Raw genomic sequence first — 17,114 nt, 5'->3', positions numbered from 1 at the left:
TTTTAACATTCATAAAACATATCATATTAACGTTGGTTATTGAATAAGAAACGCGAAACACTTCGTATATAGTGTGACTATGCATACGTATGGTAAACATAGATACCGTTGTGAGATATCACCGTCTTATTATACTTATTCAAGATTCGAAATTAGCTATAAAATTGATAGTAATGTTTTAAATTTTAAAAAATATATACGTTACTTGAATTATGGCTTACACATACTTATATATTGACTGTTTTGTATTTCATATATATTTAGATGATTTTTTACACTAGACCGTTTCATGACGACCAGTTTTTCGTGTTAGCTATAGACTTACTGTTCATCGATTCTGTGAATATCCGTTTCTTCATAACAACAAATAGAGGTAACGGTCAAACAATATCTTCCCTTTAACGAAACAAATATTTAAATAGGTAATAAAAATATTAAGCACTTTTGTCATTTTATTATGATTGCATATAAATCTAAATTATACTTTTATTGTGAAGTTTTTCACGTAGGTATTCACGTTTATTTACTAATATCGTTGTGCGATAAAACAATATTCGTCACATTCTCACATGCTGCCATGAAAATGCGCAATTTCTTATAATATTCACACAATGCACAGAAGTTATATTAGAGGTGTGCTAGTTGAATACAAACTACACGGCTCACACTAAAGCCAGACAAGGACAAAGGACCAGATTATTTACACGAAGGTCGACCTTACGTTATATAAGGTCGGTGGGTGATGTACGGCCATTAGGGATAATGAATTAAAAAATATTTAATGATAATAATTATATGATTAACAAAAAAGTTTTACATTAAACTTATTAGTGCACCAGTTTTTGGCTTTTCACTATCTACGTTAGATTTATTTTTTTTGCTAAACTCACATACTATAAGCCCTCCTATAAGCTATCAGCGACCAAAAATTCCTCTAAATACATAAGTCCACATCTTTATTTAACTCTGTTTCTTATCTAAAACAATATTACTGTACTGTTTTTTTAACTGTTAATAATTTCGAATATGCTTTCCGTGCAGTAAACATAGCAATGAAAATTAATATTGTTTTTTGAGCTGCTTAAATCTTATGAATATATAGGTATAGCTATAATTTGATATGAGAATTTGATTCTTTTTTTTAAATTTGTCAGCCCATCAAAGAAAATGTTGTGGAAACCAATTCGTATTTATTTCGTATGAAAAAAGCTATCCTGTATGTAACACGGTGGTTACATTTTATCCGAAAAATCCGGTAGGGAAGAGAGCGACGTTTAAAGTAAACAAAATTATAAAGAGCAACATTAAAATCTCGGAATAAATCGTCGATGACTAGTAACAACTCCAAAGGTGGACGAAAAACATGCCCTGATAATAAACGCACGGTGCAACTGCAGGTAGTGAATCCTCTGAGACGAGGCGTGTGTTTTTTGGGACGAGCACAGGTAGACGGTAACAATGAACATAAACCTGGTCTTATACAATTGTATAAACAATAACACCAGATGTTAGCGATTGTGACAATAACGAATCAGATGATCGAATAACCGACGTTGAAATAGCATTTTCAATTCTACTTTAAATCTAGAAACGCTTAGCTGTGACCAAAATCTCATCATATTTAATGTATCGTAGAGCAGTAGAAATTCAACTGTAATATATTTCATGAGTATTGAATGTGAGTTTCAGTACACAGAATGTATATCTTTGTATCGGATACAATATAATCGTGTTATGAACAAAGCGAGGGGCTGCACCCCAAGGCCGACGGTCGACAACCTGGCTGTTCTGCCCACAGACACGTGCGATCTCGTTCACCTCGGGGCTCGGACCTATACGAATGGTCACCCCGTATCAGACTTCATTTGCCTGATTCGCAATTGCTTATCGAATTTAGTATACTAAGACTCCAAGCACACACACAAAATGTTACGGAGAAGAGACAAAAGCCTTTCCATTTTTACTCATCGACATCACAGCCGTACCTCCAAGCTAATGGACGTGTTTCCTGGTTAATATTCGAACAGCAGCACTCTATAACTGTTCTTCGTGTATACATTGGTTTATTTTCATTCCTATAACCGTTATATCGCTGGCCGTGTAGCTACCATGTCGCCGCGTACTGCGTCTAATAATACTACGACTCAAAATAGAAATTCTCTAAATGAATCGAAGCTCGTTAGCGACATACACGCCATATAATGTGTATACATGTACAGTATTACAATCAATGTTTCGTCTATATAGCGGGTGTGTAACAAAATCAATGTATATTTCACACGGTTGCAACAGGGGGGAGTCAACGACCGGGCCGGTGCAGCGCCCGAGCCCTCGCCCCCGCCGGTCGTCCGACACCGAAACACACGCAGTCGCGAGTCTCGGGATCCCTACAGGTTCAACGAACTCTCTGTCGACCCTTCCGATAAGGCCCTACTAATTATACAAGGCAAAAATCACAGTCGACACAATTTAATAAACCTTTATTTAAAATTACATAGAAGATGTATGAAACTTTAAAAACTCCATAAGTAATGTTAGTTGAATTATTATATTTTCCAAATAATAATTTTAAAAGTACATATATGTTATTATTTTTTACCATAGTAAACTAGGCTCGGACTTTCTTTAGCCCGTGTAAGCTGTAGATTAAATATAATTTATACAGAATTTAATATATTTTATTAACAAAAATACCTATATTAATCGTGAAGTATGATAAACCAGTTTCCTTTAAATCTCGCCGCTACGAAGGTCGTATTGTGCTGCATACAGCGCTGTCTTATTTTGTCTTATTTACCGATCTCAAACAAGGGTACAAAGCCAATGTGTAGGGTTGGAAAGGATATTATGTTTGTAAGGCAAACTTAAATTCAATTGAAAGTAGGTGCTCCCTCGTCCCTACGCGATGATACCTTCTGATATAATAACATTTTTGCGTATTTACCCAATACAAAACAAAGATTCCATGTTTAACGATTATATTTTCAAGCGATATTCTCAAAAACTGACTGGTTTGTGAAGGTGAACAAAAAAACCTTTTTATACTACTGTATAAATGAATTTTTGGAATAGTAGATATATTTGTTTTTATCAGTATACAAGAAAACTATCACCTTTAAATAAATATAAGGGCTAGGTTATTGCAAAAATGTATACATCTATGTTCAGCGGTTTCTGCGTGACAATTTAACAATGTTTCTCTGCTTATATTAAAACTAATGTACTGAAAAAAAATAATAAGACATCACGTAAGTGCGTTATGATTTTTAACGGGAAGGAGGGTCGAATTAAGTAGCCACTTGACCAGTTCCTTGAGAGACCTAAATCAATACTCGAGAGTTATGAAAGACAATTTTTATCTTTATACCAACAAATAAGCAATAATAAGTTCGAGAAATCCAATATATAAAAATAAATTATAAAATCGAACTGAATGTCTCGGGAAAAAGCAATCAATTCGTCTAATATGTATCATACAAATTTGCTTTTAATAAACACGTGTTACCCTTACGTGTAATTCAGGTCACTTTCAATTGGCTATGGGAAAATAATGCCAATGCATGTATTAACAATGAATAAAAAGACTGAATGATCGATTCGACGACGTAACTTTGAACTGGAGACAATTAATGAGGAAATTATATATATCTTTTATTTTATTGCAACCTACAATAAACGTTAATTTTGAGACAAAATTATTTGCAATTAATTGATTAACAGATATAAAAACGATAGTATCAAAGTCCAACCATTTAACTGGGCCCTTTCAAGGTTATGCCAATTGAGTTTTTTTTTTGTAGTGTTGCAAAAAACCGAGTATATACCAACTATATTATATCAGACTAAGATAATATTTTACATATTATGCATTTAGGAAAAACAATACTATAAAAAAACAACCACTTAATTGAGGTTCACAACAGTCGAGGAAAAATATTTGTTGAATATGAAATTTATGGCTTATAATGATTTATAAAATTATATACGTATATAAGAAATAAAATGTTTTATGAAGAACTAACATTACTCAAAATATATTTTTCTCTGTAAATTTTTATACGTTGTTCACTTTAGAATTTGGCCTTTAAAATCGAAGAATTAAACTTAATGATGGATCGAAAATTTAAAAAAAAAATGTTTAAATATATCATATTATATACGAGACATTATTGATGAGTTATGTTAATGATGTATTTATATAATTTTATAACAAAGACTATATAACGACGTTATTCGAGCGATGTAGATACGTGTTTATAAATAGGATATTTAAGTTCACTAATTACATTGATAATAATATTATTCAATAGGAGAAAGCTTTGTTCGATTATTGTAAACAATACTTACCAAGCGAGTCAATATGTTGATTGAATTTAACTTAAAGCATTTAAAGAAAAGAATATGTGTAGTGTACACATAATAAGCAACTGGGTCGTTACTTTCAATTTAAATTTATAACATATCAACGCATTTACATTATTAGTGTGTTAATTTAATGTCAATAGCAACAGACATAAACGATACATTTAAATGAAACTAATATTTTTACGGATAAACTACGCGGATTTTTATTATTTAAAAAACTACATAATCCCGACGTCTCGTCTGCCCGTGATCATGGTTGCTGAAAAGTAACCGAAACGTCGGGATTATGTAGTTTTTTAAATAATAAAAATCCGCGTAGTTTATCTGAAAAAATATTAGTTTCATTTAAATGAATACGGTACTCGCGAAAATCTTAGATCTCATTATAAAACGATACATCTTAAATAATAATCAATCATTTCGTTACAAAACATTCCCTTCTAAAACTGTCCGTTTCTCGTGGGCGACCTTAATACGAAATAAACGGTTTATGCATAAAACAGCCCTGAACCATGGCGAACGGCTGTAAATAATCAAAAAGCTGCTGGCACGGCTTTCAATTGTTAACGATTGGAGAAAGCAACTCCGTCATAGTGTCGTAACGGCGCCAACGTGAACCCGAAATGTTTCGTGATAACTCGAAGCCGGTAACTCTTGCACAACCAATGGTGCTGCAACCGCTATCTTTCTTTTAGATTACCTCCAATAAGTCGAATATTTCATCCAGCACAGCTAGTCGAAGGACCAGGTTATGTTGGATAAATGAGATAATAGAATGAGAGAATTGTCAATATACCATTGATTTTACCTAAAGTGTGTTACGCTCATGCTTTTGTATAAAAGTTTTCTATGTCCTATTGCTCTTTTTTAACAGGTATTTTCATAATTCAAAACTAAATAAGCATAATTTGTTAAATGTTTTCAAATTGGTGTTCCATTTATAAATCCAAGTGTTAGCGGACCAGTAATTTGGTTCAAGTGTAGGGTCGTTACGCAATTTGCGTATGTAGGCCACTACTGTATATCATTTCGTGCACGCCTTGCAGATCCACGGTTAGAAATCGGTATAGAATTTATCGAATCGGTAATATTATCTCCAACATACATCGAATAATACGGAAAGCGTGTTGCAATTCTATTATTTTTATAATAAAATTAAATTTAAATTGTACATGGTTTATTTGTACAATATTTTTTATTCAGGTTTATATTAATGCGCGTTAAGAACAAAGCGATAGACTTTCAGGTTCCTTTTTCAAATTCGACGTTTTGAAAAGGAGCTGAACATCTATTTCGTTAAAGATGAAACCTTTCAAATACTTAGTATTCAATATTTCAAAGCTTCAAGGAAAATAATTCCCTTGACCTTAATCCAGCAACAAAAGAAAAAGAAAACCAATTCCACAACGACCAAAGTAATTTTAAAGAATAAAATCTATCGAAGGGACTATTACAATGGCTAGACAAAGAAAAATCGCTACAAAAGAAAATTTTAAAGTACAAGGATTATAAAAGTTTCCATCATGCTAGACATCAGACTATGTATTACGACGTATTTTAAGATTAACATTATGTTTTATAAAACTTAATAGAATTTAAATATTCCCTGAGCAAGCAAGGCCTGCATATCAAACGTCTGGATAAGATAAGTAACATGTGCATCTGCGTTTATATTTAAGCCTGTATGGGATCGCGGGCGAGATTTAACGATGTTAGCGCGAGTCAGGTGTTTTGTCACTATTTCTGTCCGAAGCCAACAAAATATGTTTGAAATTATGATGATATCATTCCATACACTTATCCGTTCGCAGTGCTATGTTTAAATCGAGACAAACATTGTAAACAGTGAAAATTATTGATCTCTATAAGGGAATTTTTTTTTACTTGTAATTTTTATTCTATGGTACATATACAAATAAATAAATAAAATTAAAATTGTTTACGTCAAACGTGATTCATTTTACGCTAAGCGCATGTTTGAGACGATAAATTCATCTAAATTGAGATTGGAACAAAAAATTGTTGAATAGGTAAAAGGTGTCGGGTTCGGCTGGTCTGAGATCCGATCGATACGGACGCCCTGCCCTGAAGTTGTACCCGGGTCGATGATGCCATTTTTAATACATAATTCTACATACATAAAAAAAATATCCGAATTGCGTTAAAGATTTTCAATAACTCTTAATTTTTTATTTGCCAATATATAATCATCTCATATAACATAAAGAAGCGAAATACGTTTATTTCAAATATATTAAATGTTAATTTCAACAAAAAAATTTGCATGTTTTAAAGTACTCTGGTGAGTCTTTAAGTATGTCACGATAGTACGCCAAACAGCTTTGAAAGGAATAAAAAAAAACTATTGCTATTTAGTGAAACTTACATATTGAAATAATAACCACCAGGTCTCCTCGGAGCATGATATTACCCTTGGGAATAGAATTGGATTTGGGATGTTCTACGTCATTCTATAGTGTGGTTACGTCGTTGAAGAGAAAAAGACAACAAAGAGTTGAACAAATTTACCTTAACATTATTTTTTAAGTTGTAATAATACAAAAAAAAAAACAGATAATTGTTGTACAAAATTTGTTAAAATGATATTGGTACCAATAGACATCTTTAATCAATGGGTCTCAGAAATTCTAATGAATTGAAGGGATAAAATCCAAGACAGGTAGGAGAAAAAGGTTCCATACAAATTGTTATTTTGGTTATTATAACCCAAGTTTAGCAGATTTTTTCATATTGTTACTCCTTATAACAAGTGCTATCCTTGAGCAATACTATACAAGTACTTTTTGTAAAGTAACATCACTTCAAGAATATTTCCTGACAACGCATCATTAGCATCTTTGGATACTTTTTAAGGAACAAATAATTAAATAGATTGCCATCGAAATACATCTACATTATGCAAATTTGTGGGTTGTGGTAGCTTAGAAGTTAAAAGCCCATCTCATGTGCATGCGGGTGCAGATTCGAAACCTGGCAAGTACCAATGCAGTTTTTTCCAAGTGACATGTTACTTTCTAAGAGTATTTAGACACCAGTGACTGGCAGTGAAGGAAAACATCATAAGGAAACCTGGACTTATAATTTCAAAATTTAAGTTAAAATTCATCAATCCAACTTGAGCAAGTATGACGATTAATGCTCTAACCTTCTCTATGTTAGAAGAGGCCTTTGCTCACCAGTGGGCAGATTTGTCAAACCAGTGGGCAGATTTACAAATTTGTCATTAATCTTGCCCATCAACACAGATTCCAGCAATATAAATATTGTCAAATGTATTGTGCACTCTTGGTTTACAGTTAATGTAAAGGTAAGAGCTGGCATATGTTTGTCTATTTCATATTTATCAGAAACTGATAACCACTACATGATAATATATATGTATTTATTCTATGAATATATTCATGATATAATTTTTTTTCATTGATAACTATCGTCTTGTCCTCAAAGACCCATGAAATGTAAGTGCTTAATGATACATTTTGAGTTTGTATTAAACTGCCTGCTGTTTATTTTATATGTAATTATGTATAGTACATTACTGATATATATTTAAGGTATTTCAATCTAGACACAGTCTCAAAATAGCTTTAAACAAGGGAAAATAAATATTCTTTATATAATTTGCTCGAATTATATTAAAAAATTATTCTAAAAATTTATAACTAAATAATACACTTAATTTAGCTGCATTTCATTTTGTTTTGGTTTTTTTTTAAATTTTAAATCAATTCATTTTATTAAAATAAATCAATAATTATATTAAAATACTATAAGTATAGCTCCTACACAATCAATCAGCAGATTTGTTTATGAGTCACTTAAATAGGACCTATTTGTTAAAGAACCCAAACAACAAACAAAGAGAATTAAATCCTTCCACATATAGAGTTAAAAGACATAATCCAATGAATGTGGTATCTATGAATGTATAAACCTATTTAAACAGTCTTTTTTCTTAATTATGTAACAGAACAAATAGTTCGTGAGGTGATAATAGAACAATAAACATTTTTTTATAATGACAACATTATGTTGAGATAATGCCCTAATTAAATAGGAAGCAAGGAATGCATGTACATGTTATTTACCAGATACATAATGTACAAGGAATGACTCCGCAAATGATGTTTGCCCTAAATATAACCGAGATATAAGATAAAATATGTGTGGGTAATAATTTTACAAGCACAAATTTATCAGCTCAAAAATTATGTACAAGTCCTAAAAAATATTTGTTTCATAAAATTAATAAAATCGAAATAGTAAGTAGAATTAAAAATTGACCCCCTTATGTAGAAATGGAAATAAGGCAAAGATGACCTAAATTCACCAAATTCTATCTTTGTCTCAGTCTCACTGAGTAAGACTATGCAAGAAACAGATAAAGAATTCTTGTATAGTGAAATAATGTTCATGTTTATTAGATTATTAAGCATTAAATTCGGGATTTACTTAAAGCATGTCTGACGTATAAACTAATCTACACTTGCAATTTTGATATGATACTGCATAAATGTTAAAAAACAGTTCATTTTTATGCGACAAGAATAAAATGGCCTTCGTTTTTTAATAAGGCGATATTTTAACAAAGATCTACGATCTTTTGTCATATATATTAAGCTGAATAGCTTACCTTTAAATGCTTAAAAGACGGCCTTCTTTTATTAGTAATTCATTTCACAAAGTCTACGATCTCAATTTGTAATCATCTCAACAAAACAAGTTAACTAAAATGTGATCTAATTAATTAATAAAACGTAGTTTAGTCGTGGTGTTTGACAAAACCTCGAATCGATTATTTTTTCAACACTACTTTAATTTCAGAATATGCAATTAAATCACTTCTGTTCACAAAATGACACTGCTAAAAGTTGATTGACACTGTTAAATTTTGATCCATAATGTTTTCCACTGATTTTCAAACACTAAAATAAAAATTAAAACAGCTGGCTGATACAGAGAGCATATTCTTTTACAAATCTTCAATAACAATCACAAGCAACAGATAATATTATTTCCAAGTAAGCATAGACTAAGTAAGAACCTCAATGTTCGATGTTTTAAAAAAACCGTTAAGTTATTGGTGTGTACTAAAATAAAATATTTTAAGAGTAAAGTTTATCAAAATTTTATACCCAGCCTATTAATATCGTGTATAGTTTTATTTATAAAATTTTAAATTCTCTAATATAGGCCATCAATACTTTTTAAATACTAATTAAGTATATCTTTAATCAATACATAATATGTAAATAAATAATGTAACATTCGTGATTATAAGAATAATTTCAATCTTTTTTGGGTTGTTAATAACTTATTTAATCAATATTAGCTTGGTATTAAAAATATATTTTGGAAACGAAGAATGCTTCATTATATTTTATTTACTTACTCAAAAATTTAAGTTTTTTACGTCACAACCACTGAATGGATACTTTTCTATAAAATAGTCTCGAAGATCTCAAACAAGTTGTATGATATTTCCAAGTGTCTCGATAATAAATGTACCCAAGTAAAATTATTAACAGGTGTATCTTTTTAAGTGGTCTCACAATTTTTATTGTAATGAGCTAATAATAGTATACTATCTCAACTTGCTTCTCTGCGTAGAAGTATATAAATGGGCATTGTGTGGAGCTAATATCGAAGTTTAAAAAAAAATCACATTAACATTTGAAAGATAGTTTGTCTTTCAATATTATGTATTTGAAAGATTATCTTAATTATTAAGATTAAACATAATTGTAAATGACCATCACTTTTTCTATAAACTATAGTTAATATTTTTTTGTAGAATTTATAGTAATGACCAGTTTGAATTTTTAAAATCTTCTCTTATATTATGAACTTAAAGTAAATGTTGAGTAAGGAACCTGTCTACATGTAAACGAGCGCTAGCATTAAAAATTATTACAACTACTTACTCCTATAATATAATATTATCATATAATAAATACTATTAGAAATATAAATTGTAATAAATACGTTAATATTAAGAGTTCTTGAATCTCGAATAACATTATTATTATTGTAAAAAAAAAAGTTTGCTGTATGACAGGTGCCTTTTCAGATGTAGTATCAATAAAATAATATAATACATACTTATATTTTATTATGTTTAAAAAATGTATGGTTTTAATTAATTACAATATTTTATGTGACCAATAAAAAGTTAACAATTATCAGAAATAAAATCGTGATCATTAGAGAGGCAAAGATTTTTTAAAATTTCAGATGGCGATGGAATACTCTTATCATTTAAAGGAATAGATTCAATTAATTCGTCAATGTTATTTGGGAATGTTTCCATATGTTTTTCTTCTGATGGAACCACGCTTGTACAAACCGGTCGATTTTGATTAAAATCGTCAGTTATTATAGTAAAATTATCAGATTCCATATCTTCCAGCGATAGTTGTGCTCCTGTTAGTACTAATTCAGCATTTACTTCTGATACTTCTGGATACTTTTTATTAGAGTAAATAGGATTTTTCTCATCTAAAATTGTCCCTTTTTCATAAGAGTCTTCCAGTGTTTGTTTCTTTTTTAATTTTTCAACCAGATTTACTGTTTTCCTAACGACTGTACCTGGAGGCTGATTTTGACATTTGTGGGTCCTTTGGGATACCTGTACCATACATTTCAATTTATATAATTATCAAAAAAATTAAAAATCCAGCTATAACAAAAAATATAATTCCGTCTTCGAATTTAAATTTTATTGATTAAAAATTTGTTTTATATGTAGCTTTAACACTACACGAAGTTTGACAATATTACTAACTTTATATCTAAAACTTTTTTCACATGCTGTACACTTATACGGCATGGCACCTGTATGTATGCGCCTGTGTACCAAATATGACACCCTTTGACGAAAACATTTTCCTGAAAAGAAAGAAAATACAATTTTATCCATTACATACGTAAATTTCATCATAATTTGTTAATTTCTTCGTAAAATATATATATAAACGTTACGGTGGGTACTTTTATTATTAAAATTATTGTAATATCAAAGATAAAGTTATATATATGTAGGTACATACAATTATACTTATGTGTGCACTACTCACCACAAGTTTCGCAGGCGAATGGTTTTTCACCAGTATGAATTCGCTGGTGATTATGAAGAGTAGACAATTCTTTAAAAGCTCTTCCACAAAAAGTGCAGGTATGCGGTTTTTCATCATTATGATATAATAAATGCTTATGGTAAGATTGTTGAAATGTAAATGTTTTATTACACTGATTACAAGCATACGGCGTCTCACCTGGAAATACATATATATTTTCAGAATTAGATATTTGTATTAGGTTTTTCAACGATAAATTGTTGATAAAATTTGAATACCTTATTTTATATTGAGTGTTACCGAATGATGGAATGTTAGTGCCCCAAAGTAAGAAAATTTTCTGAATTTTGTATTGATATTTATGTCATGAAGATATGTTGTTAGTATACAATATTATCTCTTAAATAACACCAATGAAATTTAACCTGTATGAAGACGCTTATGTTTCTTGAGGAAATATTTTGTCGTAAAAGATTTTCTGCACACATCGCACTGCCACTGTTTACCATCGTGCCGGTCATCATTGTGCGGCTTGTCTTTTAAGTGTATTTCTATTTTCTCTTTGATCTCATTGTTTAAATTCGATTCTGAATGATCACTAGATGTAAAACCATAGTGCGCAACTCTTAAATGAACCATCAACGAACCTCTCATCTTGAAAGTTTTAGAGCACAGGTGACAATTGTATTGCGATAATGAATTGTTCGAATGGTCGTCAACGTTGTGTATCAGACATTTATGCATTTTAAGTATATCAGCATCCACAAAATGTAAGCCACAAATGCTGCATCTATTGCTATTTTGCATGACATTTTTTTCATTATTGACATGAGTTAACGAAGAGTTATTTTTTTCTTGACTTTTAGATATGTCGAGTATGGGCATAGCGTTGATAGCTATAACTGGTAATTTGGGATAAATTTTCACATACTTTACTTGGGTGTTGGCTAATGATAACGTTTTATTTTTAGATACCGATGCTTTGATTTTTTTCTGCTGGTCTGTCGTCGTTGAATTCTTTTGTGAAGGTGTATTTTTTATCTTTGTATGTTGTTGTAACGCTGGAACTTCAGTTTGTAACATCTTCACATGACTAAATAAATGAATAGTCAGTTTATCTAAACCAACGAGTTCTTCTTGGCAAACTGGACATGGAATTTTATTAGTGGAAACATATATCAGCCTGTCTTTGAGAGATTGAGGGGTATCAAAAACTCCAGTGTGTAAACAGATAGGGCACGGTAGTGATGCAGCGTCAGCACTCATTATTAAAAAGAAATGAATGGGCTGTCACAGATATCGACTGTATACTACAGCTCAAACGGAATACTAGCTGCTCGTGAGTTATTTTTGGAAGATTGCGCATACATTCTTTTGGCGGCATTTCAAGAAATTAAACATCATAAGCATGTCAAAATTTTCTCGCCCAATATGATAAAATAAAATAGGAATACAAACAATTTAATAAGAAGGGTTCGTTTTGATTGAACTATATTATTGGGATTAGCAAAAGATGGTGTTGTTTTTAGGGCCACGAATACATTAAATATTTATTGGTTAGTTGAAATGCTAGAAAGCCTAGTTAAAAAAGTGAAAAAAAATTAAAAAAGACATATGTGTTTGATAGGAAAATCTTATACATTTTATTGATAAAAAGGTATTTTCCACCCGGTCGTTGCAAAATTATACAAAGAACATCAACTCTTAAGAAAAATATTGAAAAAGATATTTCAGAGATTTGTGTTATGGTTCTATTGCATGTTTTATTATTCCCTGATACAAAATTTAAATTATAAGAATTTTTTATAAATTTCATTATTCATATTTCTCTAAAAGGTTTTAAGCATTGGAACAACCGTATTTACCGGAAATTTACATTGAGTTATCGTATAGTCTGTTAGTGATTTTTTTTGTCGCAAATGACAATTAATTGTTTGCTTTGAATTTTTCGAATTGTGGCGGTACATTTTGCTATGGCGACAAAAATGTTTATTTTGTTCTCTTAGCAGTTGTCACTTGTTAGGAAACTGATTTTTGAATTTTGTTACTTTAGTATTTTATTTGTTTATTAAAATGCCAAATCCAAACGGAAATGTGCCACAATACATGGCCCAACTCCTGGAAGAGCTTGGATGGAATCAAGGAACTAGAATTCCTTTAGCCAACCCTGACAATCAAAATCTAGAGACTCTCCTAATTGATAGGTAGATATATTCATTTAACATTTTTTGTTTTGTGATTTGTGTTGGTGTAGTATAAGCTAATATATTTTAATTTCTAGGCAAAATGAGATACAGCGCTTGAAAGAAGCTCTCATTTTACAAAATCAAAAACAAGATGATCTTAATAAATATAAACATCATGTTCAATCGGAATATCAGGAAAATACGGTAGGTCGGGATTCTAAATCAAAAAAGTTTAAGAAGTCACAATCAAATTAAATTATCAACTTGTACTTTCAGCGTTTATTATTTGCACACAAGCAGCAGTTGGAACAAGAGGTGAAGTTGCGACAACTCTCGTGCAATGAGGCTGACAGACTTGACAGAGATGTAGCAGACTTCCACAAACAGGATAATACTATAACAACAAGAATTGATAAGCTTCAAAGTAAGAACAAGATATCAAGTCAGCAATGTGATGTCCAGTTTTAATGGAACTCTTAAAGATAAACTTATAATTTATTCAAGGTAATATTGCCAAATTACTAAAGAAGGCTGATAGTCTTAAGAGTGAGGTGTGTGGTGAGCGTGGAGCTTTACAGGAATGGAGAGCTGCCCTCGAAAGAAGTGCTGATGACATCACGGCTATAGAACAGTTCACCAAACAAGACCTGTCTAAGGCCAAAGTACAAAAACAATTAAATGTTACATTTAATTTAATTATTACAGTGATGTATCAATATTAAACCTTGTGTGAAGTGTTGGAATATCATCAAAAAACTTATATATTTAATACACATATTAGTTTGAAAATTTACTTTCTATAATTATGAATCAATCTTTTTTAATTTAACTTGATGTTTATAAATTTTACTAATATTATTGTTCAGAATGCAAAAATAAAAAATAACGAACATTTTCTTTTACTTGTAAATTAAAATGATATTAATATAACAAAAATTTGTATCTTTACCAAAACTTTAGTTTATATGCTTCACATATACATAATGGACAAGTGATTTAAATGTCTTATTTATTATTTAATACAATACAGGCTCTGGAGACAAAACGGCAAAAGCTGAAAATGGAGCATGATCATATGCAAGAACGTCTCAATCAACTTGTGTCCAATCTCAATGCAGAAGAGAGGGCTTGTGAAAGAATATCTGTCCAGGTAAAATAACAACAAACTACATCAATAAATATTTTGTCTTGTATATATTTCCTTCATTATTGCATTATAATATATGAGAGCTTTATTATTTATCTCGTGATTTAATTTTTTCTATGTACATATTATATTTTATTACCTATTGTATTTATCAAGTTTAGTTTACTATATACATTTTTATCAATATATATTTACTGTGTTATTATTTAAAAATATTTATGTACATAATTCAACCCTTTCAATTCGTTCTTCTCTGATTAATAACTTGAAGAGATCGCTTATAGAGATAATTTTAAGTTTTAAGTGTTGTGCATAAATAAATAAATAATTTGGTCATTAGGTGATGGAGGGTATGGAACAAAGAAAACAAATGATGAATATGTGGGCCGGTGCTGTAGAAAATTTACGCCAACGGGATACAGACATAAGACACATTAGAGAGGTGATTATTTCCACCAATTGCAATTCTGTTGAGGTTTCAAGTAGCATGTGTATTCAACAAATTATTGCTCAAATATAATTTTTTTTTGCAAACAGTTTCTTTTATTGAGTTTTTATTATTTTTTTAATATTTCAGGACTATGCTGTGTTAGAAGCGGAGGCAAACAATCTCGCCGAGCATTGTCGCTTGCAGCAGACATTCTGCCAACAGCAACAGGGACATAATGCTGATGCTGTCAAAGAGAATATGGCCATAATGCAAACACTGAGCAACACGCGGCTGGCATACCAACAGACTCTTGATATGAACACATCACTAGATAGTGAGGTGATAAGGCTAAGATAATAGTTCTTTATAGTTGACATTTATTGAACAATCTATATAGTCAATCATTATAATACTTTTTTCCTTATTATATATATATTCTTTTCATTTGAGGAAAATCATAATATATGTATATTTGATGAGTATAAGAAAAGTATCTCAACAAAAAGCAATAGATGCCTATGAGTTACGGAACCAGTAGTGAATAAGTTAATGACTATTTGCGTAAAACAAACCTCATGTCCAGCAGACTCCATGTAAAAGTATAGACTGTGCTTGGAAGAAAAATTGGTTCTTAAATGAAATAATAAAAAACAAAGGTTCAGGCTTATGTATCAAAAACAAGGCTTTCAACACATGTCTTATCGCCTGCTTGACATGACTTCAAGAAAGTGGCATTAACAGTCAGACAAAAACTTGTGTAACTAGAAATACAATGGCTTTAATAAACTATACATTAAATGAGTCATATTTTACAGGTCCACAGCTTGCAGCGGGAACTCAGCAACTTGAATATATGCCTTGAGAAGTTACATATGGAGAATAGACAGCTCTTTGAAGACCAACATAAGAAAGATGTCGCTCTACAAACACTTTCAACTAAGGTCTTACATTCCTAATACACTCTGTTCAAAAAACTACACAGAATATTAAATTTTATATAATATATACATATATTTACATAAATGTATATACATATCTATAAATATATCTTTGATAAATTTTCAGATCAGAGAACTGAAAGAAAAACTAGCTGAATCCACAGATAAATCAAAATGTTCAGAAAAACGTGCCAAAGAGTTGGAGGATATGTTGAATGCAAGTATACAACTGTGGCATACATAAAGTAATATGATTTTTTTATGTTATTAATTTATTGTGAATTATAACAACTCAGGAGGAGGAACGTTTCGCGAGTCAGCTGACTGTGAACCAACAACGCGCTATGCATTGCTCGTTTATAGAACAACAGAAGTTATTGACGCTCCAGAACGAGGAGAAGCTGTTTCATATGCAACTAAAAGGTACGCTAATTACTTTCTGACCGGCAACTGGTGACAGATAATAGATGGAATGCTATAAGAATAATTCTATACTCTATACAAAATTACAGCCTCTAAAGCAATAATGAGCAAGTTAGACACGAAACAACATGGAGTGGAAAGAAATCTACAGAGTCAAAAGGAATCTCTGTATGCTATTGTATGTTTACAATAAATTTATAATATAAAGCACAGAACTAAACAAAGCACTAGTTTAGTTAGATCTAAATAAGATTTTGTATATTAATTTATTTTGTATATTGTATATGTATTTTTAATTTATTACAGTGTTACCAAGTAGAGACAATAGGTGCGAGGGTGTCTCACATGGAAGGTGCACAGGCTGAGAGAGAGTGTTCTGCGGAATTACTGAATAGGGAGAATAGGTAATACGTATTAATAATAGATAATGTATATATTTAGAGAGAGAGAGAGAGAGAGAGAGAGAGATATTTAATGATTATGTAATATATACAAACATTATATTTATAAATTAATATCATATTTGTT

General features: G+C 30.7%; 2 protein-coding genes across 2 annotated transcripts in view; one reads left to right on the top strand and one right to left on the bottom strand.

The window, feature by feature from the left end:
• Positions 1-10,481: 10,481 nt before the first annotated feature.
• Positions 10,482-12,728, bottom strand: LOC116767410 (zinc finger protein 721). The gene is made up of 4 exons (XM_032657719.2): positions 11,888-12,728; positions 11,463-11,660; positions 11,171-11,274; positions 10,482-11,014 (listed from the first exon to the last, which is right to left on the bottom strand). The coding sequence occupies exons 1-4, from the start codon at positions 12,726-12,728 to the stop codon at positions 10,559-10,561; spliced, it is 1,599 nt and encodes a 532-aa protein (XP_032513610.2). The 3' UTR covers positions 10,482-10,558.
• Positions 12,696-17,114, top strand: part of LOC116767401 (coiled-coil domain-containing protein 39) — a 10,196-nt gene continuing 5,777 nt past the window's right edge. The window contains exons 1-13 of the mRNA XM_032657705.2: positions 12,696-12,801; positions 13,516-13,666; positions 13,744-13,852; positions 13,925-14,072; positions 14,153-14,310; positions 14,679-14,798; positions 15,136-15,237; positions 15,373-15,564; positions 16,041-16,166; positions 16,291-16,380; positions 16,460-16,586; positions 16,676-16,764; positions 16,893-16,990. Of these exons, the coding sequence (XP_032513596.2) occupies positions 12,741-12,801; positions 13,516-13,666; positions 13,744-13,852; positions 13,925-14,072; positions 14,153-14,310; positions 14,679-14,798; positions 15,136-15,237; positions 15,373-15,564; positions 16,041-16,166; positions 16,291-16,380; positions 16,460-16,586; positions 16,676-16,764; positions 16,893-16,990 (1,571 nt within the window). The 5' untranslated portion in view covers positions 12,696-12,740. The remainder of the gene's footprint in view (positions 12,802-13,515; positions 13,667-13,743; positions 13,853-13,924; positions 14,073-14,152; positions 14,311-14,678; positions 14,799-15,135; positions 15,238-15,372; positions 15,565-16,040; positions 16,167-16,290; positions 16,381-16,459; positions 16,587-16,675; positions 16,765-16,892; positions 16,991-17,114) is intronic.

Source organism: Danaus plexippus (genome assembly GCF_018135715.1).
Source record: "Danaus plexippus chromosome 3 unlocalized genomic scaffold, MEX_DaPlex mxdp_25, whole genome shotgun sequence".
Taxonomy (NCBI): domain Eukaryota; kingdom Metazoa; phylum Arthropoda; class Insecta; order Lepidoptera; family Nymphalidae; genus Danaus; species Danaus plexippus.
Note: the sequence above shows the minus strand (reverse complement) of the source record. Positions and strands in the feature narration are given on the sequence as shown.

Excerpts from the sequence above, each read along its gene's own strand:
- LOC116767410 (XM_032657719.2), bottom strand. The coding sequence starts at position 12,728 with ATGAGTGCTGACGCTGCATCACTACCGTGCCCTATCTGTTTACACACT. Across the intron at positions 11,661-11,887 it reads ACATAAGCGTCTTCATACAG|GTGAGACGCCGTATGCTTGT; the intron begins GTTAAATTTCAT and ends ATGTATTTCCAG. Across the intron at positions 11,275-11,462 it reads ATTCGCCTGCGAAACTTGTG|GAAAATGTTTTCGTCAAAGG; the intron begins GTGAGTAGTGCA and ends CTTTCTTTTCAG.